This window comes from Ornithorhynchus anatinus, chromosome 2 (genome assembly GCF_004115215.2).
Source record: "Ornithorhynchus anatinus isolate Pmale09 chromosome 2, mOrnAna1.pri.v4, whole genome shotgun sequence".
NCBI lineage: Eukaryota > Metazoa > Chordata > Mammalia > Monotremata > Ornithorhynchidae > Ornithorhynchus > Ornithorhynchus anatinus.
Window position 1 is genome coordinate 6,718,205 of NC_041729.1, and position 24,272 is coordinate 6,742,476.

The 24,272-nt window shown below is 57.7% G+C and overlaps 1 protein-coding gene across 3 annotated transcripts; it reads left to right on the forward strand.

The window, feature by feature from the left end:
* Nucleotides 1-1,295: 1,295 nt before the first annotated feature.
* Nucleotides 1,296-23,805, forward strand: CABP1 (calcium binding protein 1). 3 transcript variants are annotated; one of them, XM_001511131.3, is made up of 7 exons: nucleotides 13,201-13,260; nucleotides 17,403-17,579; nucleotides 20,553-20,583; nucleotides 21,292-21,435; nucleotides 22,520-22,629; nucleotides 22,798-22,945; nucleotides 23,347-23,805. In XM_001511131.3, exons 1-7 carry the CDS (start codon nucleotides 13,216-13,218, stop codon nucleotides 23,370-23,372), a joined length of 681 nt encoding a protein of 226 aa, XP_001511181.1. In that variant the 5' UTR covers nucleotides 13,201-13,215; the 3' UTR covers nucleotides 23,373-23,805. The 3 variants fall into 3 exon arrangements, with proteins under 3 accessions (XP_028914612.1, XP_001511181.1, XP_028914613.1); XM_029058779.1 differs by lacking the exons at nucleotides 13,201-13,260; nucleotides 17,403-17,579 and adding an exon at nucleotides 1,296-1,763; XM_029058780.1 differs by lacking the exon at nucleotides 17,403-17,579.
* Nucleotides 23,806-24,272: the final 467 nt, after the last annotated feature.

Genomic DNA, 24,272 nt, shown 5'->3' on the forward strand with positions numbered 1-24,272 from the left:
ATGGGCCAGGGCTGGGCTGGGGTCCCCTGGCGGGGGGGGGGGGGGGGCGGGGCGGGTAAGGGGCTGGGCTGGACTGGGCTCCCCAAGGGCTGCAGGAGCCGGGGGAGCTGGGCCAGGCTGGGCTGGGCTCCCCTTGGGGGGCAGGGGGCTGGGCTGGACTGCCCCCACTTAAGGGGGTGGGGGGCTGGGCCTTGCTGGGCTGGGCTCCCCGCGGTGGGGGGTTGGGCATAGGCTGGGCTGGACTGGGCTGCCCTCCGGGGTCAGGGGACTAGGTCGTGCTGGACTGGGCTGGACTCCCCTCGAGGGAACGGGGTGGGGTGGAGGGTGCTGGTCTGTGCTGGTCTGAGCTGGGCTGGGCAGGGGTCCCCTGTGGCTGCAGGAGTTGTGGGTTGGGGGCCTGGTCCGGGCTCCCCTGGGGTTGCAGGAGTTGGGGGTCGGGGAGCTGGTCCGGGCTCAACTGGGCTGGACTCCTCTCGAGGGGCCGGGGTCTGATCTGGTCTGAGGTGGACTGGGCTGGGGAGGGTTCCCCTGCAGGCTGCAGGAGATGGGGGGGTGTAGGGGACTGGACTGGGTTGGACTCCCCTCAAGGGGGTGGGTGGCTGGTCTGGGCTGGTCTGAGGTGGTCTGGGCAGGGTTGGGAGGGCTGGGCGGGGCTGGTCTGAGGTGGTCCGAGCTGGGCCGGACAGGGCTCCCCTGGGGCTGCAGGAGTTGGGCTAGCGGGGCAGGGGGCCGGTCCGGACCGGACTGGGCTGGACTCCCCTCGAGGGGGCAGGGGTTTGGTCTGGTCTGGGTTGGTCTGATCGGAGGTGGTCTGGGCTGGTCTGAGGTGGTCTAGGCTGGTCTGGGCTGAGCTGGGCTGAGCTGGGCAGGGCAGGGCAGGGCACTGGGCAGGGCAGGGCAGGGCAGGGCAGGGCACTGGGCAGGGCTCGCCTGGGGCTGCAGGAGACGGGGGGCAGGGGTCTGGTCCTGGCTGGACTGGTCCTGGCTGGACTTCTCTGGGGCTGCAGGAGGTGGGGGGCGGAGGGGCGGAGTCTGGGGCGGGGCGGGGCGAGGCGGGGCGGGGCGGGCTGTCCCCTGGGGCTGCGGGGCGCGGGCTGCGGGCTGCGGACTGCGGGGGTCCGGTCCCGGCTGCCCTCCGCAGGGGGCGCGGGGGGCGGGTCGGGGGGCGGGCCCGGGGGGGCGGGCTCCCGGGGCCCCGCGGCTTTCCGCCGGCTCGGCCGCCTGGTCGTCGTCCATCGTGGGGCTCGGGGGAGCCCCCGGGGCTGCGGGGGCTGCGGGGGCTGCGGGGGCTGCGGGGGCGCGGGGCTCCCATGGGCCGCGGCAGGGCCGCAGCCAAGCGGCCGGGGTCGGCCGAGCCGCGGCCGAGGGGCCATGAGAAGGCGGGCCCCCCGCCCCGGGCCCCGCGCCCCGCGCCCATGAGCTCCTCGCTGGCCAAGAGCCGGGCCGGGCCGTCGCTGCCGCGGGCGGGGGCGGCGGGGGGCGGCGGGGCCGGGGCTCTCCCGCCCCCGCCCCCGCCCCCGTCCCCGCCCCCGCCCCCGCCCCCGCCGGGCCCGCCCGGGGACCCCAGCTGGAGGAGGCCCCTCTGCCGCCCGGGACCCCGGGGGTCCGGCCTGCGGGGCTCCCCCGGCCCGCGCCCCCCGCCCCCGCCCGGGGGGCCGCGGGAGGCCGCCCGCCCCGCCTCGCCCGGCCCCGCCGCCCCCCGCCCCGACCCCGACCCGCTGCTGCACCAGCTGCGCCCCATGCTCAGCTCCGCCTTCGGCCAGGTAAGGGCCGGGCCCCCCCCCGCACCCCGCATCCCCATCCCGCGTCCCCATCCCGCATCCCGCATCCCGCCCGGGGAAACGCACGGCTTCCCCCCCACCCCCGGCCCCGGGCCTCGGGGGGCTCCGTGGAGACCCGCACTGCCGGTCCTTCGTCCTTCCCGCGCCCCCGGCCTCGTGTCCCGCTCATCACCCCGCCTTCTTCAGCACCGGCGGAGCTGTCCGCCGCGCCCCCGCCCGCCCCACGCTCCGGGCCCCCGGCAGCCTGGCCCCCGGCAGCCTGGCCCCCGGCAGCCTGGCCCCCGGCAGCCTGGCCCGGCGCCTCCAGCCCGGGCCTACCGGCAAAAAACCCCCGGCTTCTCACCCCCGCTCCGACACTTGCCCGCCGGGTGACCTCAGCCGAGTCGCTTCACTCTCGGTGACCTCATCCGGAAACGGGGACGGACACGGTGAGCCCCTTGGGGGACAGGGACCGGGCCCCACCCCCTGCGCTCCTAGCCACCTCAGCGCTCAGTACAGGGCCCGGCCCGTTGCAAGCGCTGAACAAATTCCAGAATCACTGCCATGATCAATAAGGGGCGGGCCGGGCGGGGGCGACGCAGGGACCCGCAGAGGGACCCCCACCCGACCCTCCCGTCCCGGGATGATGATAATAATAATAATGGTATCTGTTAAGCGCTTACTGGGTGCAAAGCGCTGTTCTAAGCCCTGGGGGGATGCAAGGTGATCAGGTTGTCCCGCGTAGGCCTCACGGTCTTCGTCCCCGTTTTACAGATGAGGTCACTGAGGTACAGAGAAGCGAAGTGACTTGCCCCAAGTCACAGAGCTGACAGGTGGCGGAGCCGGGATTAGAACCCGTGACCTCTGACTCCCGAGCCCGGGCTCTTTCCACGGAGCCACGCTGCTTCTCTGCATCCTTGGGGAGGACCCCAAGGGAGAGGAGAGTTGGAAGGGCAGCGTCTGGGGTCGCGGGTCGGAGGTCGACCTGAGGCCCAGCGGGAGAACAGGGCAGTGCGGGAGGGGAGTTCAAAGCTGGGATGGAGCGAGGTGGGACCGAGCGGGACCGAGTGGGACGGGGGGGGTCCAGTCCCCAGGACCCCTCCAAGGGCCCCGAAAAGTCCCGGTGGCTGCAGAGGCTGACGGAGAGGCGCCGGTCGGGGTAGTAGGATACTAGAATGAGGGAGGAAGTCCAGGGGTTGGGGGCAGGGGGCATCTCAGCGGGTCGACGCTGGGGTAGTGTGACCGGAAAAGACAGGAGTTGCACTCGTGTCTTGCCAAGGAGAGATAGGAGCCCTAGGCTTGAGGCTGACGGGAGGCCAAGGATGAAACAATAACACCAGTGCAGATCTTGCAGCCGGGTACGGGTTGGCGGTCTCGGGTGCCGGCGGCATCTCAGGTGGGCAGTGGCGAGTGCCCGGGGATGTCACTGTCCTGGCAGTGACACACTCTGGGAGGACAAGATACTGCAGGAGACAAAAGTCATGTATACGATAGGACACGAGCAGGCAATCCGGTGTGTGAGGGGGGCTGTCTCTAATCCATCCTCTTTTCTTCGGGGCAGAACTCGATGCAAATTAAAAGCGGGCAGCCCCAGCACGCTTTTGGTGGCAGAAGAATGCAGGGGGAGGAGAGGGTACCGGAGAAGGGAACTGATGAAAGCGGGCCACTGAAGCTCTGAGGGACGGGTGACTTTTCCATTTCCTGGGTCTTCTCTGGGGGGAAATTCTACCCATTGGTGCAGTGGGGAGTCCAAGGTTTCCTCAGCCAGAGAAGGAGAGATTGCGGAGTCTGATGGTGTGAGGAGTTTGCTGTTGGTGTTTCACTCGGGATAAAGAGCATAGAGGACCGGGGCGACCTCGGAGCGTGACATCGTTGCCCGGATTCAGCTTCGGGGATGTAGAAGAATCCCACTGGAATAGTGTGTTGCGCTTTAGTACCGCATAACGCTGGTTGCGCAGTGGTCTACCGTCAGTGCAGTGGCACATTAACCCAGGATTGCAGTGGAGATAGATCCACGAGGCGTGGGTGCTGGGGGCGGGGGGAGGAAGGTAGAGGGATCTTCCTTCAGCCTCTCCGGGAGCTCGGTACGAGCGTGGTTGGGAACCCGGGGTCCCCGTCGGTGATTTTGCCGCCAGGCTGAGAGCTGGTACCCGACGGGAAGTTCCCTGCAGGACCTGGCTTATTAGCGTGGTGGTGAAGGGTAGGTTTTTGCAGCACCAGGACAGACGGGGGTTCAGACAGAGACGGGCTAGTACTGCAGCAGTTTGATTTGTCAGGAGCGTCAGCGATTCAGTAGCCCCGAGATTCCTCCTGGTGGATGAATTCCCTGGGCCCCGCCGTCCCAGGCTGCCGGAGTCGAGCCAGCTGAATGAACCGCAGCCCGTCTCGCCCAGCAGCCCTGATCCGTGGGGGATCCTGGTGAGCGGTAGCTCAAGATTCAGGTTCCGCCTGCCGCTCCGTTAGTCGATCGTATCTGTTGAGCTCTTACAGTGTGCAGATCACTGTACTGAGCGGTTGGGAGAGGACCCTAGAACAATAAACGGACACATTCCCTGCCAAAACGAGTTTACAGTCTAGAGGGAGAGACGGATGGGAATATAAATAAATGCTCGCCCTTTGAGTGAAGCGGTTCCTCTACCTTAGTGCTTGGTCAGCCTTCTGGAAATGCCACTGGGTCAATGGGGCTGGAAAGGTCTATCAAATATTTACTACCTCCCTCTGGGACCCATTCCGCCACTGGGCTGTGGGTTGCTTCTTGAAAGGCCTGTTTTCTTCTCTCTCGAAATGATAAATAGGCCTTTCTTTTCTTTCTTTTTATGGCATTTGTTAAGCACTTATTATGTGCTGGGCACTGTACTAAGCACCAGGGTAGATACAAAGTTGGGCCCAGTCCGTGCCTCACGTAATAATAACTGTGGTATTTGTTAAGAGCTCACTGTGTGTCAGGCGCTGTATCAAGCCCTGGGGTAGATTCAAGTGGGGCTCACGTGGGGCTCGAGGCCTTAATCCCCATTTTACAAATGAGCTAACTGAGTCGCAGAGAAGTGAAGCGACTTGCCTAAGGTCATACAACGGACAAGTGGCAGAGCTGGGATTAGAACCTAAGCCCGGTGTGGGCAGGGATTGTCTCTCTTTGTTGCTGAATTGTACGTTCCAAGTGCTTAGTACAGTGCTCTGCACACAGTATACGTTCAATAAATACGATTGAATGAATGAATGAACCCAGGTTCCTCTGTCTCCCAGGCCAGTGCATTTTGAAAGCCCTCTTTTCTCTCTCTAGATGAGAAATCGGTCTTTATTTTCTTTCTTTTTCTGGTATTTGTTATGCACTTATTATGTGACGGGCATTGTGCTAAGCGCTGGGGAGGATACAAGATAATCAAGTTGGACACAGTCCCTGTCCCGCATGAGGCTTTCAGTCTTAATCCCCATTTTACAAATGAGGTTACTGAGGCTCAGAGAAGTGAAGTGACTTGCCCAAGGTCACACAGCAGATAAGCGGTGGAGCCGGGATTAGAAGCCAGGTCCTTCTGACTCCCAGGCCTAGGAGTCTATCAACTAGGCTATGCAAAGTAGGCCCCAAGACCTCATCCCCTTTGCTTTTATTTCAATTTCACTGGTTCACAATCTAGATGGAGGTTTCTCTGCTCCTGGGATTGGGATGGGGATTGGGTGGCAGGGGACAGGTCCACCATGAAGGGGCAGCCAGCCCAGGAAAGCCGACCTAACCGCTGGGAAGACGGGGCCCAGTGGATTAGTCAGTCAGTCAGTCAGTCAGTAGCATTTGTTACATCGATTAGACTGTGAGCCCGTCAATGGGCAGGGATTGTCTCTATCTGTTGCCGAATTGTACATTCCAAGCGCTTAGTACAGTGCTCTGCACATAGTAAGTGCTCAATAAATACTACTGAATGAATGAATTTGTCGAGTGCCTACACCATGCACGGCACTGCCGTCAATCAATCCCCAGGATTTTTTGAGCATCTATTATGCGCAGAGCACCATACTAAGCACTTGGGAGAATACAATACAACAGAATGAGCAGACGTGTTCCCTGCCGGTAGCAAACTTACAGTCTAGAGGTTACATAAGGAGCTTGCAGTCTCCAGTCTGCCTTAAGCGCTTGGAAGAATACGGTAGAGTTAGATCAGATCCCTGCCTTCAAAAACTTACAGTCCAGCTGGGGCAACAGATGCTAAAATACATTTCAGTTAAGAGGAAACAACAGCGTTCAATGAGGATCAGTGCTATGGGGAGGGGAGGAGGTGGACCCAGTCACTAAATGGTTAGGAGATGATGAGAAGAGAAGTACTATGGCCTAGTGGAAAGAGCAGGGGCCTGGGAGTCAGAGGACCTGGGTTCTAATGCCGACTCCTTCACTTGTCTGCTGTGTGACCTTAGGCAAGTCACTTCACTTTGAAAGCACATCTCCTCCAAGAAGCCTTCCCTGACTAACTCCCACTCCCAGTCCCTTCTGCGCCACTCTTGCTTGCTCCCGCATTCATCCTCCCTCCCATCCCGACAGCACATATGTATTGATCTGTAATTTATTTATCTATTTATATTCATGTCTGTCTCCCTCTCTAGACCGTGAGCCCGCTGTGGGCAGCCATGTATTTGTCTATTGTTATATGGTACTCTCCCAAGTGCTTAGTACAGTGCTCTGCACAGAGTAAGCTCTCAGTAGATATAATTGAATGAATGAATGAATGATGCAGGAGGGGAAGAAATCAACTGGGGAGATGAGAGATGAGGCAGGGAAAGCTTCCTCGGGGAGATTTGAGTTTAGTAGGGATTTGAAGATGGGGAGAGCAGTGTGTTTGAAAGGGGAGGGAGATCTAGGTGGGAGCAACTGGATGGTGGCGAGAGAGGTGAGAGTGAGGCACAGTGAGTAGATTGGCATTAGAGGACAGAAATGTTGTGGGCTGGGTTGGGAGTGGGAGAGGAATGAGGCCCGGGGCACCTCCTGCCTCCTCTGCCAGCAGCGGGCTTGCAGAGAACCAAGAACTTTCAAACCGGTTGTCCGTAAGCTCCTCGTGGACGGGGATCATGTCTACCAACTTTGTTGTATTGGACTCTCCCTTGCATTTAGTATAGAGCTCTGGGTACAGTATGCTCAGAGAAGCAGCATGGTATAATGGATGGAGCACGGGCCTGGGAATCAGAAAGTCATGGGTTCTAATCCCGGCTCCGCCACTGGTCTGCTGTGTGACCTTGGGCAAGTCACTTCACTTCTCTGGGCCTCAGGGACCTCATCTGTAAAATGGGGATTGAGACGGTGAGTGCCACTTGGGACGGGGACGGTGTCCAACCCGATTTGCTTCTATCCACCCCAGCGCTTAGTACAGAGCCTGGCACCTAGTAATTGCTTAACAAATACCACAATTACCATTTATTATTATTAAGCATTCAATAAATACCATCGATCGATGATAATGGGAGAGTCAAATTGGCTCCTAACTGCTCCCTTTCCCCTGCATCTCTGGGCAATATCTGTCTCCCTTCCTCTTACCAAGAGATGTGTGTGCAGTCCACAACTGTGCCAAGGGAATGGCGAGAGAGACGTTTGCCACACTCTCCATTCCCTGGGGGTGGCAAAATCGGTGGACCCCCTACCCCTTGGCTGTGAAGGAGATGATGTGGTTCTCCCGGGGGATTCCCAAGGGGCTTACTCCCCCCACCCCCATAGGCAAAGGGTCCTCCCTGGCTTGGAGGGTCAGGATCCAGGTGATGCGAGTGCAGGGGTGGCAGAACAGTTCGGGCGGAGAGCAGTGAGGGCTGAGAGCTGGGACCCTCGTAACTGCCCTGAATCATCCTCTAGCAGAGTCTCGAGGAGCCGGTGAGCAGGGACAGAAAGAAGGCCCGGGGGGAAATCTGCCCAGAATCCATCCACCGGTCCCCATAAACTCGTCCTCTAGACTCTAGGCTCACTGTGGGCAGGGAATGTGTCTGTTTTTTTGATGTACTGTACTCTCCCAAAGGCTTAGTACAGTGCTCTGCACATAGTAAGCGCTCAATAAATACAACTGACTGACTGACGGACTGACTGACTGACGGAGGGCTTCTTGGGAGGATAGCGTGAACTTGGCCGGGGAAAATGTCAGACACTGTTGACTCCTGAAGATTGCAAGTGTGTACGGTCCTTGGAAATGAACTTGCACAAACATATGAGAAGGAGCATGTCGTAGTGGATAGAGCATGGGCCTGGGAGTCAGAAGAGCATGGGTTCTCATCTTGGCTCTGCCATTTGTCTGCTGTGTGACCTTGGGCAAGTCACTTCACTTCTCTGGCCTCAGTAGCCTCAACTGTAAAATGAGGACTGAGACCGTGAGCCCCACGTGGGATGGGGACTATGTCAAATCCGATTTGGTTGCATACACCCCAGCGCTCAATCCAGTGCCTGGCATATAGTAAGTGCTTAACAAATACTACAATTATTTGTATTACATACATTCCCAGAACTACTCCTGGCTTACTGAACTGACACCCCTCAGCCCCTTCTGGATCTCTGAGCCTGTGTGACTTTGGGGCCCTCAGTGAGTAGGTAATAGCTTGAGTCTGGAAGTCAGAGGACCTGATTCTAATCCTGGCTCTGGCACTTGTCTGCTGGGTGACCTTGGACAAGACACTGTTTACTTCTCTGTGTCTCAGTTATGTCATCTGTAAAATGTGGTTTAAATCATTCATTCATTCATATTGAGCACTTACTGTGTGCAAAACACTGTACTAAACGCTCGGCAGAGTACAGTATTACAATAAACAGGCACATTCCCTACCCACGATGAGCTTACCAGTCTAGAGATGAGCTTTAAATCCTTTGATTTTGGACCATGAGCTCCTTGTGGGACAAGGACTGTACCCAACCTGATAAAGCATATGTGTACCTCCGGGTGCAGAATAGTGCTTGACACACAGTAAGAGCTAAACAAATACCATTTAAGGAAAGAAAGTAATAGGGCAGATCACTGAAAGGCCAGTTTTTCTCCTAATCACTGGTAATCAGGCTTATCCTTCTCATCCTTCTGATCTTGTTAATCATTTCTGACACCCAAAGTGTGGCTTTGAAGACCCAGCCCTACTCCACAAGGTGGTGGGCCAGGGTGGTGAAGGGAGGGCTCGGGAAAGTAGCCACATCTTCCCACCCTTCAGTCCCCGAGGCGGGAGGCACCCTGCCCCTTCTTGGGCAGACCCCTTCCTTTCCTGTGCCGACTCACGGCTCTCTGCCCTCTGCAGAGGGCACCTGCTCTCCTCTATCACAAACGGCCACAAACGGCCTGCCGCCTCCCCCGGATTGGGCTGGGTGGCATCAAGGCACCTGGGCCCGACCCCAGAGAGCTGATCACTGAAGAGGGAAATTTGCCATCGAGGGTCCAGACCGGCCGGTCCTATCTGTCCCCGCGGTCGGCAGCCCGGCCCCAAGGTCAGCACCCTTGATGCCTCAGCCCCTTCTGGCCTGAGGAAGGCAGGGGTGACCTCCGTTTTGTTCTCTTCGGCCTGGGTCAGGGATGGATGGTGGAAGGAGCGGGGGAGGTTGGAGGGAGGAAGGGCATCCGAGGGGCCGGGAGGCTTCCTCAGAGAGTTCCCAGCCGGCCCGCCCTCTCCCCCAACTCTTTGGCCCTGGTTGGAAAGGATTTCAGTCAGACGGGCAGTGCCGGATTAGGGGGCAGAGGAATTACAGTGGGGAAGTACCCCAGAGGCCTCGATCGGAGGCCCTGGAGCTCAGTAGGGGCAAACTTGAAGCCGGCCTTTCCTCCCTGCCCCCGCCAGGCAGCCTGTCTCCGGTGTTTTGGGCCAGAGAAGGCTGTCAAAGGATGATGATGGAGATGGTATTTATTAAGCACTTACTATGTGCTCACCACTTTTCACTAGAGAAGCAGCATTGCCTAGTGGAAAGAACACAGGTCTGGGAGTCAGAGGACCTGGGTTCTAATTCTAACTCTTCCACTTGTCTGCCGTGTGACCTCGGGCAAGTCACTTCTCCATGTTTCAGTTCCCTCCCTCAGGGGTCCTCTTCCTTCTCCCCTCTCTTTCTCCCTGCCCCCGTTCCAAAGCCCCTACTTAGACCGTGAACCCCATGTAGGACCTGATGATCTTGTATCTATCCCCGTGCCTGGTACAGTGCTTGGCACATACTAAGCACTTAACAAATACCACAATTATTAGCAATTATTATTAGTGTTATGTGCCATGCACTGTGTTAAGCACTGGGGTAATAATAATAATAATAATGGTATTTGTTAAGTGCTTACCATGTGCCAAGCACCAGGGTAGAAACAAGGTAATCAGGTTGTCCCACATGGGGCTCACAGTCTTCATCCCATTTTACAGATGAGATAACTGAGGCACAGAGAAGTTAAGTGACTTGCCCAAGGTCACAGAGCAGACAACTGACAGAGTCAGAATTAGAATCCAGGTCCTTCTGGCTCCCAAGCCCAGGCTCTCCCAAGATAATCAGATTGGGCACAGTCCGTGTCCTGCATGGGGCTCACCATCTAAGGGGGAGGGCACAGTACCCATCTTGCATGGGGCTCACACTCTAAGAGAGGAAAGGAGGACGGGTATTGCATCCCCATTTTACAGATGAGGAAACCATCACAGAGGAGTCAAATGACTCACCCAAGGTCCAACAGCAGGCAAGGGGCAGAGCCGGGATTAGAACCCATGTCCTCTGACTCCCAGCCCTGCGCTCATGCTATTAGGCTTCTCAGGGCTTCTCATTAAGGTCAGGTCCCCAGATCCCATCCTGTTTCACGCTTGGGTCCAGTTCCCCAGCTTGAAAAAGATGTCAGCTCCAGATCCTGGAGCCAGCACAGGCTCTTCCTGCTGCTGCTTTGCTGTTCTGGAAGGGATTTTATGGCCATCCCGCTGGCCCCCCATGGAGGAGGGAAGAGGATCCGATCTCTGCCTGCTCTCCAGAGCCTTAACCTTGGGGCCTCTTTTTCATCTTTGCAGGCCAGCCGGCAGCAGGTTGCGGGGCCTTGTGAACTCCAGTCCCACTAATCTAGCGCTTTCCTCAGAGCTGGGAAAGCTCAACCCTGTTCCCCACATTCACCCTGCCTTCTCCCCATCTCCCTTTTCTCTCTCTCCCTTCCCCTTGTCACCTCCCCGCTCCCTCTCCTTGAGCCTCTTCTCTCTCTCTCCTCTTCCTCTCCCTCTCCCTTCTCTTCCCTTTTCCTCTCCCTCTCTGTCCCCTCTCTCCCCTCTTCCTTTCCCTCTTCCTTCTCTCCCATTTTCCTCTTCCCCTCACTCCCCACCCCGTGTCACCTCTCCACTCCCTCTCCTTCTGCCTCTTCTCTCTCCCCCTTCCTCTTCCCCTCCCTCCTCCCTCTCTCCCTCTCCCCTCTCTCCCCTCTTCCTTCCCTCTCCCCTCTTTCTCTTCCTCACTCCCCTCTCCTTTTCCTCTCTCTCTCCCCCTCCTCTCTTTCTTTCCCTCTCCCCCCCATCCCTCTCTCCCCTGCTCCTCCTCCTCCTGGGGGCGGGCCCGGGCCGGGCGGAGCAGTGATGCCAAGTGACTCTCCTGATTCATTTCTCTGCCAACGAGCCTGTCAAAGAGAGTCTCTGAGGCCGCCCCTTTCCCAGAGCCAGACTCCCTCCCCGCTGTCCCCTGCCCAGTCGCCCCAAGCTCCTCAGCTGTCAGCAGCCGCCTCAGAGAACCGGAGGGCTTTGTCCCTCTTCTGCCTCTCCCTTGCCCCACCCGTGCCCCTCTCCTCCCTCTCCCTTGTCCTTCTCCTACCCCACCCTGCCCACCCGATGCCCTTCCTCTGCCCCTCTCTCCACCGCTGCCCACGGCCTTGGAAACCATCCCTCTCTCTGAGGAAGGATCCCCTCCCTCTGCCTGGGAGCTTCTGCCCTTGGACTCAGTTGCTTGGTCTCAGCCAGCAGGACCCCAGGAAAGTCAGGGCCAAAGGGGTGATCGTTAATCGGGTCCCACTCCCTGTCCGGCCCTGATCCACCAGTCTCACCCTGGGGCACTGGCCCAGGGGCACGTTGGCAGAGGTGGGAAGGGGGACCAGGGAGTCCAAGCGCTGGCTGTCAGTCAGTCGGTGTCCTGCGGGTACCGACCCCCCTGCCCCTCCCAGAGCAGCCCGGAGTGACCCCCACCCCTTCTTCCAGAACCCCCATCCTGGATGAGGCTGGAAGTGGGCAGGCCTGTGCTGTCCTCTTGGCGATGGACTGACTGCTGTCCCTGAGATCTCTCCTCCTCTTCCTCTCATCCTTCTCCTTCCCTACTCATCCTTCTCCTTCTGCTCTTGGCTGGCTCCTGGGGTGGGGAGGGAGGGCCAGCAGGGCTGGCCACCTTACCTGAACGATCCCCACCCCAAGAAGGAACCTGGAGGAAGATCCATTCAGCAGCCCCAACTTTTCTCCGGGGGCCAGAGCCCAGAGGGCCCCCTGCCACCTTTTGGGGTGAGGAGCCCAAAATCCAAGCCAGGTTTTTTACCCAACGTGAGGCCTTGGAGAGTAGCCATCTTCTGGATCTGGAGAAGGCAGGGACCAAAGCAGTAAACTGGGTGAAGGTATGTGGGCCTTTCTTCCGCTGTCTGTTCCAGCCCCCTCTCCGTGCTTTCTGGCCTGATGTAGGGGTGGAGGTACCCCTTGCTGCTGTGTTTGACCTCAGTGGAAATGGAGAAATCACTGCTATTGGCGCAGTCTAAATGGAGCCTGGCGGCCGGGGGCTACAACAGGCCCGCAAGACTTCACGCGGCTCATCGCGCTTGGGGTTGTGCGTGTTGGCCTGTGAATGTGTGAGAGAAAATGCGCCTGATCGTGCCTCTCTGCGTTCACGATTCTGTACGTTTCTGTGTTTATAAGGCTGGAAGCGATGGGGTGAGGTGACTGTGGGAGAAACAGGAACCCAAACTAGCCAGATTGCCCAGGCTCAGCAAAACAATCGCTCCCCATAGCCCCACTGTCCTAATTCTCCTCCGCAGCTGCCGAGCTGCCGTTCCGGACCAGTGAGACAATCTCCCTGCAGATTGATAGGAGGGTGGGACGGGGGCGGGGGGCGGAGGGGGACGGGGAGGAGAGCAGGAGATGTGGGGAAAGGATTCAGCCCTAATCTGATGTAGATTATCCATCCGCTCTCTCCCTCTGTCTGCCAGCGAGTGATTTTCTCTCTCTCTCTCCTGCCTGCCTCATCTCTTCAAGAAAAGTACCCAGAAAGTGACTGGGGAGGCGGGGAACCCAGCGAGAGAGGAGAAGAAGAAGAGAGGAGAGAAAGAGAAAAAGATAGAGGGAGAGAGAGAGTCACCCAGAGAAGCCCACGCAGAGAGAGCTTATGAGGAGAGTCCTCAGGGAGTTCCAGCGGGAAGCAGAGCTGCCGAGGGAGGCGAGGGGTTGGCTGGGGCCACGGCTGCCTCTTCCACTCTGCTTCCCAGGGAATCTTTTTAATGGAATCTGGTGCTTTGGTTTCTGTGTAACCAAGTGCCCCGGAGAGAGAGAGGCCCCGCAGAGGATGGGCAACTGTGTGAAGTCCCCCCTGAGAAACCTCTCGAGACAGGTATGTGCCTGGCACCGAGGGAGCCTGGGTGGGGTCGTCATCGGCCTCCAGGAAAGCTGCAGGGAGGGGCCGGGTATGGGGCTGGGGGAAGGCCTGGGATCTACCTGACCTGGGTTTGGGTTGCCCTTACCTTCCATCTGGGGATGTGTTTTTGCCTCCAAGGCAAGGGCCCAGAGTGAGCTATGAAGGGCGGGGGAAGCCAGGGACTTGTCGTCCTGGGCACAGGCGAACATGGGGGAGGGAGCTGGCTGCGTGGGAGTGGACACGCAGATGTGGATGTGGGCTTTCGCATGTGGAGGGGGTGAGAAAGTGTGTGTGTGTGTGTGTGTGTCTGTGCCCATTCACAAGCATAAATCCCCTTGTGACTACTGTGCTTGAGGGTGGGTGGACCGGTTTCTTGCTCATAGAACTGCAGGATTATATTCAACACAGGTGATCGGGACACCGGCTTCTCCCCTTCAGCTGGGGAGCAGCATGGCCTAGTGGTTAGAGCAGGGGCCCGGGAATCAGAAGGACCTGGGTTCTACTCCCGGCCCTGCCACTTGTCTGCTGTGTGACTTTGGGCAAGTCACTTCACTTCCTCTGTGTCTCAGTTCCCTCATCTGTAAAATGGGGACTAAGAATGTGAGCCCCATGTGGGACAGGAACTGTGTCCAACCTGATTATCTCATATCTACCCCAGTGTTCAGTACTGAGTCTGGCACTTAGTAAGCACTCAACAAATACCATAAAAGAAAAGAAAGAAGAAAAAGAAAGTAGAAGAAAGATTTCCTCCTTGAGGGGCTCTGTTTCTTTCTCACTTCTTATCCTGTAAATGGGGATTCGGGGAGGGCAGCCCAGAACCTGCAGGGCAGGGAGCTCCGGGCTCCCCAGATGGTAGGCTCCGATCTGATCTGATGCAACGGAGCTCAATACCGCTTGGACTGAAGGGAAGCGATTCTGTCTCGTTTTCCGTCCCACTTCTTCGTGGTCAGCTCTGGCCCACCCCCAGGCCTGGTCCCACCCCTTGGGATCCCAGGTTTCTCTGTGCCCCTTCACCCTGGCACAGCTGATTGGCTCACGCTGAATTCCTCTTCCTCTCGGCTGCCCTCCAGCCACCTCGGTGGGGCTGGTGGCTTTTCCCTGGGGGAAAAGCTTAGGGATGATGTCTCCATCATTGGCGGGCAGCAGTCCGCCAAAGAAGAGAATGCCGAGAGTGAAGACTGCCAACGTCTGATCTGCATGTCATCCTAGGAGCCCCCACGGAACAACAGGCCAACGGACATTTGACTCCCTCTCTCTGTGTGACCCTCTGGTTCCGGGCCCTGGGGCCAGATCTTGGAAGAAATGGCATCTTGACCTTTGCAGGAAACTTCCCCTCAGCTGTGAGGGAGTCACCCCCAGTCAGTGGCCCACGGGGGGGCTTTAGCTCCTTGGACAGCTGAGGAGCCCTGGGTGGACGGGAACCGATCTTCCCCGGGGCTGAAGTGTGCGAGGAGGCTGTGTCAAGCCTCATTAGTGAGTGGAGAACACGAGCCACCCGGCACTCCCTTGCCAAGGCACGTTACTATGGGGAAGACGATACCAAATCTGTCAACCGAGGAGACCCTTTGGATGGCGTGGGGGCCCCCGGGTCTGGCTCATTATCTCACTGATGGAGACATCTGTCGCCCGGAATCCCTCTGGGAGTAGGGGGAGTCCAATCCGCTGGGATCTGGGGTTTCTAGGAGCAACTCATGGGTGAGGGGAGCTCTGTCCAAGGATGTGGGCTGCTGGGGGGTACCCATCACCCCCTGGGGGTCAGGCCTCTGACAAAGGCACCTCCCTCCTGGGCCCACGGATCTCTTCCCTCTGAAAGGACTGGCTTTACTGGTCTGAGATGAAAGAAGGTAGGAGCAGGAGGCAGTTCTGAGCAGGGAGGAGACTGCCAGGAAGAGTTTGCCAGTTCTTCATTCGATAGTATTTATTGAGCGCTTACTATGTGCAGAGCACTGTACTAAGCTCTTGGAATCTACAGATTGGCAACAGATAGAGACAGTCCCTGCCCATTGATGGGCTTACGGTCTAATCGGGGGAGACAGACAGACAAAAACAAAAGCAATAAATAGAATCAAGGGGAAGAACATCTCATTAAAACAATAACAATAAATAGAATCAAGGTGATGTACATCTCATTAACAAAATAAATAGGGTAATAAAAATATATACAATTGAGCGGACGAGCACAGTGCAGAGGGGAGGGGAAGGGAGGGGGGGAGGAGCAGAGGGAAAGGGGGGAAAAGAAGGCTTAGCTGAGGGGAGGGGAGGGGGGGTAGAGGGGGAGCAGAGGGAGCAGAGGGTAAAGGGGAAGCTCAGTCTGGGAAGGGGAAGCTCAGTCTGTAAGAGGGCAACACCAGGGCCTTCTTAGATGCTCTGCCTCCTCATGCAGCATGACCTTGGGCAAGTCACTTCACTCCTCTATGCCTCAGTTCTCTCATCTGTAAAATGGGGATTCAACACCTGTCCTCCCTCCTACTTGGTCTGTGAGCCCCATGTGGGGACCCGATTGCTTCGTATCTACCCCGGCGCTTAACACAATGCTGGTCACATAGTGAGCACTTAACAGGTATGACAATTTTTATCATTATTATTATTATCATCATTATTAGTCCTGCCCAGGAGTGGCTACTGTCAGGAGTCCGAGCACCCTAGTGGCTCCCTTCTTCTCCTCGAGGTTTGCCCTGACCAGGGCACTGAAGCCTGGGATACAGGGGGAAAGCTGAATGCCTACTAATTGTGTGAGTGCTGGGACAATAGAGGCCCGAAGTCCCACAATGCCAGGGCTTGGGGTGAAGAGCAAGAAGATTGAGAGGACAGGGAGGGGAAGGGGTGATCATTTTGGAGGGGAATGAACACCCGGTTCTCCCTAGCCCAAGGCTCGGCTCACCCGGACACCTTCCCCAGCTGGTCCGAGCTGGAAGAGCCAGGCTAATACACTGTATGTAGGGGGAGGAGAGGGTGGGAAGAGTCTCGTTCTTTGGAATGCAGCTTTGGGGCCCCCAGGCAGGGTCAGACCTCCAGGGGCTGGCATATGTTTAGTCCTAATTTGTCTCCCAAGTGGAGGGTCTGCAAGTAGGACGCCCAAGGGAAGGGGTATAAGCAAGGAGGTCGGAGGACGCAGGCCCCGCTTCCCAGTGAATTCTGGGAAACTGCCGGTCACTCGCTCTTGAGGGTGGTTGGAACGTGGTGTTTTGATGTTGTTGTACCAAGGAGAAAGGCCCAGTGGGCAGTGCCGACTTTTTATAGCCGCGTGGGAACAGCAGGAGGGAGTCAGTCAGCGTGGGTTTCGGGAGCACGGCTATATACGGCAAGCAAAGGACCCTGGGCCAACCGGAAACTCTGGCTTCAGGCTCTGGGGCTCCAGACTGTTGGACCAGGGTGACGGAGCCGGGGGGGAGGGAGAACTGGCAAAGTGAGACCAGTTGGAGGGTCAGCCTGTTCCCCTTCATTGTCCCCCCGATGCACTCTGAGGGCCGAGCCTGAGTGCCACCCCCGGTGCCAGGCTCTCGGTCAGGGTCGGTCTGGAGCCCGCTGAAGCCAGAGCCAGGATCAGGGGCTGCCGCTCCTGGGACACCCGGGAACCAGCTGGTCGATGGGTTCTGGCCCCAGCCTGAGTCGGGGTGGAGGGTGGGGGACAATCTGTGATCGGGAAAGTTGATCGGTTGATCCCCGGATGACACCCGACCCCAGAGGAAAGAGTCCCTCCAGGGTTAGAAAAGTGACTGGACTCACGGCGGAGTTCCAGGCTGAGTCTTCCAACCATTGTGTGTGTGTGTGTGTGTCTGTGTTTATGCGCACGTGTGTGTGTGCAGGAGTTGGAGGGGCTGTAATCTTTGGCCAGCAGCAGGACAGCCTGAAAGGAGTCCCTGGGCAGACTGGGGCCTGGCCTGGTGTGAGATGTGGCTTCATTCCCCAGGGACGGTCCTATTTCCACACCCACACATAGACGCACACAGACACACAGACACACACGCACCCTCTTGATCCTGCTGTGCTCTCTGCCGTGGACCCTCCCTGCCTCCCTCGGTCTCTGTCACCCCAGGTGGCCCGGCCCGAGGGAGGAGCCCAGCCACACAGGGAGGTAATTTCCTCTCTTGTGTTGTTTGCTCGGTGCCCCGTTGAAGATCCGCCTGGAAGAGAAGACGTGCTATTCGGCGGTTCGGATGAGCGAGGAGGGGCTGTCGGTGGGCGAGCTCCCGGGGCCCCTCGTGATGCTGGCCCAGAACTGCGCTGTCATGCACAACCTGCTGGGCCCCGCCTGCATCTTCCTGCGCAAGGGCTTCGCCGAAAACAGGCAGCCTGTACGTAAGTCACCCTGCCGGCGGCCAGTGCCCCGGGGCCTGCAGGCTGATGTCAGCCTTCCAGGGCCCTGCAGGCCGGGGTCAGCCTTCCGCTCCCGTGCCACACCCAGGCTGGCACCCGGATAGCCTCCAGACCGTGCCCTCCTCCCCGAGACACCCAGTGCAGAGGATGGAGGGCAACCGGCTCTTTCTCCGGCCCGGCCCAGCCCCAGCAGGCGGGTGCCCTTTATCCGTCCGCAGTTGGGCGTAAGGCCAGTTTCACTCGAGAGCGGCGAGAAGGGCGTGCACATTTCCAACCCCGGGTACTCGGAGGATTGTGGGAAGCTCTGCGCCCTGGCCAGAGAGGCAGACGTACTCCTCCCTGGCCCTGGAGAGCCAAGGCTGAGGAGAGGTGAAAGCAGGGCCTAGCTAAGCGCACTCTGGAACTGGGGTTAGAACCCCATGGAAAACCACTCCCTGCCAGCTCACAGCTTCCCCCAAATCTGCCACCAACACGTGGGAAATCCAAATGGGATTCAGACGCGAGACCCCGAGGATTTGATCTGGGACTGCGGTCTTCCTCGCACGTGTGCCATTTATGCCTCCTCTGCCCCTTCCCGGAAGCACAACCCACTCTGACTCCCCGTCCCCCCGTCGTCCCCTGCCCCCAGCTGCTTTGTCCGGGGGTTACAGGTACCTGAGTCTCCCCTGGGCTTCCGCTGTTCTAATCGTCCCTGTGCGGGGCTAGGAGCCCTGAGGTATGTCCAGGGAAGGCTATGTCCAGGGACTCACCAGAGGCTTCTCCTGGTGGCTAAGATGGCCACTCCTAGCATTGCCCACCTTGCCCGATCCTGCCCTCCAGGATGTACGGTGTGTCCACCTTGTACGTAGTATGTACCTGTTCTCTTTCAGTGGCAGGAGCTCCAACTGGTCAGCGACTCTTGTGCTGAATGACATCAGTTTTATGCCCTCTCTCCATAGTGAGTAGAGCGGAAAGGGGGGTAGGTGGCATCAGTTCATCTGTTTCTCTGTGCTCGTACGTTAGCAGTCACCCATCGGCCCCATGGGAATGCTGCCCATTTGCCACCTGGTAAGGGCACCTGGGGAGGGTTTTGGGATCCTGGAACAGGCTGGATTCCCTTGCCTTGGCTCCAACTTGAAATGGCAAGAAGCAGCTCGGTCTAGTGGATAGAGGATGGGCCCGGGAGTCAGAAGGACATGGGTTCTAATCCCGGGTCTGCCGCTTGTTTGCTGTGTGATTTTGGGCAAGTCACTTCATTTCCCGGTACCTCCATGACCTCATCTGTAAAATGGGGATTAATACCATGAGCTCCATGTGCGACAGGGACTGCATCCAACCTGATTATCTTGTGTCCACCCCACTGCTTAGTACCGTGCCTGGCACATAGTAAGCGCTTAACAGATACTTTAAAAAAAAGCAGGACTAGGGTGGGAGAGAGGCAGGCACTGAAAGAAATCAGAGGCCAGAGGGAACCGGGCTGGGAAGGGTAGGGAGGATTTGGCACTGATGGTCAATCAGAGTTGGATTACTCCTGTCCAGCAGGCTGAGCAAAGTCCCTAGATTCCAAAACACCAGCTGGAGCTTCTAGAGATCATGGGTTTCTGGAGGCCTAAATGACGTTACTGGGAGCAGCGCTAGGAAGGAGGAAAGGTGGAGCTCAGCGGCCTGCCCTCCCAACCCCCAACAATTGTACCCTCTCACTTTCTTCCAGAAAAGTCTTGGCTTCCCCACAGACCACCGGGCAAGTGCCCAAATGTCCCCTGGGGTTGTCCACTCTCCAGAAGCAGTGCATTTCCCCTGCGCTTGCGACTTGCCCTTGCTCCTACTTCCTGCCCCTGCAATCTTGAGACTCCTCCTTCCCGTCCAATTCCCATTTCCTTCTGAGCCCTGCTTCTTCCTCTCTTCCTACTCTCTCCCTTCTCCTTTCCTATCACCCTCCAGCCTCTCTCTCTCCACCTTCTTCCTCCTGCCACTTCTCCCTCCTTGCCCTTGGTTGGCTCCCTCTTTTCCTCAGGTGATGCCCGACTGGTCACTCTTCCATCCTGTTTCAGCCTGTTTCACTTGTAGGTGCTGCAACTCTGGACGTTCTCCAGATCCTGAGGAACCGCCCCACGTTGGCAGTAGTCGGAGGGTGGTCACGGCAGGGTCCATTCTGCCCTGCCTCTCCTGGCACAAGCCCCGGGGCAGAGCAGGGGGTGGCAGTGGTGCCACCTGCCCTGTGGGGAACTCAGGAAGTAGCTGGGGATGGGTTAGGAGGCTGCTCGGCGAGGGGAAGAAACATGGCCTAATGGATAGAGCGCTGGCCTGGGAGTCAAAAGGGCCTGGGTTCCAGTTCTGACTCTGCCACGTGTCTGCTGTGTGACCTTGGGCAAGTCATTTCACTTCTCTGGGCCTCAGTTACCTCAGCAGAAAACTGTGAGCCCCAAATGGGATATTGACTCTGCCCAAGCTGATTAGCTTTTATCTATCCCAGTGCCTGGCACACAGTAAACACTTAAGAAATACTATGTATATTTGGCACCAAATACTTAACAGATACTATATACATTTGGGAGTCAGAAGGTCATGGGTTCCACCACTTGTCTGCTGCATGACCTTGGGCAAGTCACTTCACTTCTCTGTGCCTCAGTTATCTTATTTGTAAAATGGGGATTGAGACGGTGAGCCCCACGTGACACAGGGACCGTGTCCTACCCTCTTTGCTTATATCCACCCCAACGCTCAGTACAGTACCTGGCACATAGTAAGCACTTAACAATACCGTAATTATTATATGTATGGAAAGCGAGTGCCATCTGGACTTCTCTCTGTTTCTCATCCCGGAAATGGTACTGCCTCCTTTTTCTCCACCCTTCCCAACTCTCTCTTGTTCCATGCTCCGGCTCTGTCCGGAGGACTGGCCCATGAAACCATATCCTCCAGAACCGTCCCCGCCCTTGGTAACTGCTAACAGGGAATATTCTCTCCTACAGGACCGAGACCTGCGGCCGGAAGAGATCGAAGGTAAAACTTTACCCCTGGAGGGAAAACAGCTACCCGGAGGTTCTGGGCCTGACCGGGTTGAAGGGGACGGGGCCAGGCAGAAACGGTCTCAGCCGCCCAAGCCAATTAGGCTATGGAATTAACCATGGAGAGTGGTCTGCAGGGAGCTGGGAGCTCCCGGCCCACGGTACCTCCCAGCAGGAGGGGCTGCGGGAAGCAGATGAAGGAGAAGGAGCTCACTCACCCTCAGCGCAGCTCCCTGTGCCTGCTGGGAGGCAAAGAGGAGGATCGGGCCAATGCCACTGTGAGCTGGAAAGAGACCACTGGCTGGCGTCTGGCATTTGGATACTGGAAGATAGATCTGAGGTTTCTCTTTTGGGTCCGGTGGGATGGGAAGCAGACTTTGGGGTCTGGAACAGGCTCCGGCCTGAATCAGAACTGAATCAGCTTCCTGAGCACCCCCAGAGCCAGGAGCCTAACCCTCTGGTCCCCCAAACCTGGAGGGTTCAGGTCTGGAGTGTCTCCCAGACCTTCCAGATCCCAGGTTCCCTATCTTGGGATCCCAGAGCTATTCTGGCTCTGGCTCAAAGCTCAGAGATTGGAGCAGTGCCACCCTGGCTCCGGGAACTCGAGAAAGCCTGCCAGCCGGCGGTCAGGAGATCCCCTGTTCTGTGCTCCCGAGATGCCGAGTGGAGACCAGCAGTGTCCCACTTGGGTTCTCTTTTGCAGAACTAAGGGAAGCCTTCAAAGAATTTGACAAAGACAAGGACGGCTTCATCAACTGCAGGGACCTGGGCAACTGTATGCGTACGATGGGCTACATGCCCACCGAGATGGAGCTGATAGAGCTCTCTCAGCAAATCAACATGAACTGTGAGTCCCTCCCCGCCCTGCTTCTTCCCAACCACCCCCCTCCTCCTCTTCTTCCTCCTCCTCCTTTTCCCCCTTCCTATTTCTCCTTCTTTTCCACCTCCTTCTTCCACTTTTTCTCTTCCTTTCCTTCTTCTCCACCTCCTCCTTCTCCTCCTCCTTCTCTTCCTCTTTATTCTTCTCTTTCTCCTTCTCTTCTTCCCCCTCCTCCTCCAATATTTCTCACTGTGTCCCTTTCTGGTACTGCCCTAGGCAACTGTGAGAAACAGCGTGGCCTAGTGGAAAGGGCACAGGTCTGGTAGTCAGAGGACCTGTGTTCTAATCTCGGCTCCACCGCTTATCTGATGTGTGACCTTGGGCAAGGGACTTAACTTCTCTGTGCCTCCGTTAACTCATCTGTAAAATAGGGATTAAGACTTGAGTCCAATGTGGGGGCATGGACTATGTCCCACCTGATTATCTTGTATTCGTTCATTCATTTGTCCAATACGATTTGCTTGTATCCACCCCAGTGCATAGAACAGTGCCTGGCACACAGTAAGCGCTTAACAAATACCATAATTTATCAAGCGATTAGTACAGTGCTCTGCACACAGTAAGCACTTAATAAATAGGATTGAATGAATGAATATTTATTGTGGGCAAAGCACTGTACTAACCGCTTGGGAGAGTATCTATCTCAGCACTTAGAACAGTGCCTGGCGCAGGGTAAGCATTTAACAAACACCATAAAAATAACCAACTATGTCCAGGGTCAGTCTCTGGCCTTTGGTTAAGGGACCACTGGGCCCCACACCACCCCCAGCCCTGCTTTGTCTGCATCCGTGTTTGTTTTTCCTCTTCTTCAACTCTTCTTCCCCCTGTGTCCCTCAGCCTGCCCAGGTAAGTCTGTACCATTCTGTTCACCCGTCCTTTGGCAGGTCACCAGTCTCTGACTCACTGTCAGCTTGAGCCTAGTTCTGCCCGACGGTGGGAGGTGGGTGGTAGGCAGTGGGTTGGAAGAAGCAGTAGGGTGGGTGAGTCGGGAGCTGGCCTTAGGAGGGAGAGCAGTGTCTTTCTCCACTTCTGCCTTTCTGTCCATCCCCAGTGGGCGGTCATGTGGATTTTGATGACTTTGTGGAGCTGATGGGCCCCAAGCTCCTGGCGGAAACAGCAGACATGATCGGTGTCAAGGAGCTGCGGGATGCCTTCCGAGAGGTGAGCGACACCTCCAGGGTGTGGGGAAGGGAAGGTGGGGGGCTCCAGGCCAGTGGGAGCCGATGTGGCCAGAACCTAGGGAAGTCAGGGGCCGGCAGAGCCTGGAGATGCTGATCGGAGCCCAGACCGGGAGCAGGGGGCTGTGGGTGAACCTCCACCTTTTGGCAGTTCGACACCAATGGCGATGGGGAGATCAGCACCAGTGAGCTCCGGGAGGCCATGAAGAAGCTGCTGGGACACCAGGTGGGACATCGGGACATCGAGGACATCATCCGAGACGTGGACCTCAACGGGGATGGGCGTGTCGACTTCGAAGGTGCGGTGCCTCTGAAAAGGGAGGGGGTCTCCAAACGACCCAGAGCGGTCCCCCAACCCCACCCCGGCCCCCACTTCCTCAGGCCCGGCTGCTTCCAGGACTGAGAAGCTCCTGCTCTGACGGGTTTTCTGGTCAGGTTTTGACTTCTCTGGGTTCTTCAGAAATCAGTTCTCGAGTCCCCTTTCAGCCACGGGGTCTCTTCCCTCAGCTCCCGGCCCGCAGGCTCTGCCCCAGTCAGGGCCACATTTCCTCAGGTGACCCAAAATAGTGGACCCCTAGGCTCTCTCCCCAGGAAGCTGGGACACTTGAGAGGGTCACCAGTATCCACCACCAGTATCCACCCTGAAGTCAGGCCAGGGTCCGGGCGGGTTCTCACCGCCCTCCTCTCTGCCGACTGCCAGAGTTCGTGCGGATGATGTCCCGCTGAGGACGCGAGAAAGCTGTGGAGACCAACGCGCTCTCCGAGGGAGAAGAAGCCGGTGCGAGCACCTCACCCCAACGTCCCCGTGCGTGGGACGTCCAGACCGAGCCTGTCCGAGCAAGGGCGAGGTGCCCCACCCCGGACTCCCCCACCCCTCCGCACTGTGAAAGACTTGCAAACTCCTGCAACTGGAAGGCGCGGTGCCTGTGGATGAGGTGGCAGTGCCAGGGCAGGCGGAGGTCGCGTAGGGCCCCAGGCGTCGCTGACCCCGGCGATGGCTGCTGGCTGGCAGGATCTTCCCAGAGTCCCCCAGGGGGCATGTCTGTCCTTGGGGCTGAGCCACCCCCATCCCTCCCTCCCTCTCTTCCTCGTTCTCCTCTCCCAGCTCCCTCCCTCTACTCCCTGAACCCTAAGAATGAATAAACGTTTCCAAAAGAAAGGTGGGGGTGGCTTGAGTCCTTGACTGCAGAAGGAAGGTGGAGGGATGGGGGAGCAGTGAGCTTGGACCTGGGTCAGGACCACGGGTGGAGGGTTGGGTAGCTGGTGCCCCCAACTCTGGGGAGTTGAGATGGGCTGATACCACCCTATCCCCCAGCTCGGGGAGGACGGAGGATGCAGGTAGACGTTCGGTGGTGTCGGCTGGGAAAAAGTCTCCAGTCCAGAAGGGAAGGGGACCCAGGTTGGAAGGTCGAGGGACAAATAATGCTGGAACTGGAAAAGCTGGCACAGGGAAGGAAGGGTCTTGGAGTGTGCCCTGGGAATGTGCTGGTAGGGAGAATGAGTCCAGTCTCACCCTTCTCCCCTGCTCTTCCGGCCATTTGGAAGCGGGGGGTAATCCCCATGTTCGCCATGTCCCTGTGGGCGCTGGAGGCTGTTCGTTCAATTGATGCTCTAATAATCCAATTC

Bases quoted from the DNA above. Each gene is read 5' to 3' on its own strand.
- CABP1 (XM_029058779.1), top strand. From the start codon at position 1,311: ATGGGCCGCGGCAGGGCCGCAGCCAAGCGGCCGGGGTCGGCCGAGCCG. The intron at 20,584-21,291 runs GTAAAACTTTAC...TCTCTTTTGCAG, and splicing joins GCGGCCGGAAGAGATCGAAG to AACTAAGGGAAGCCTTCAAA. The intron at 22,630-22,797 runs GTGAGCGACACC...ACCTTTTGGCAG, and splicing joins TGCGGGATGCCTTCCGAGAG to TTCGACACCAATGGCGATGG.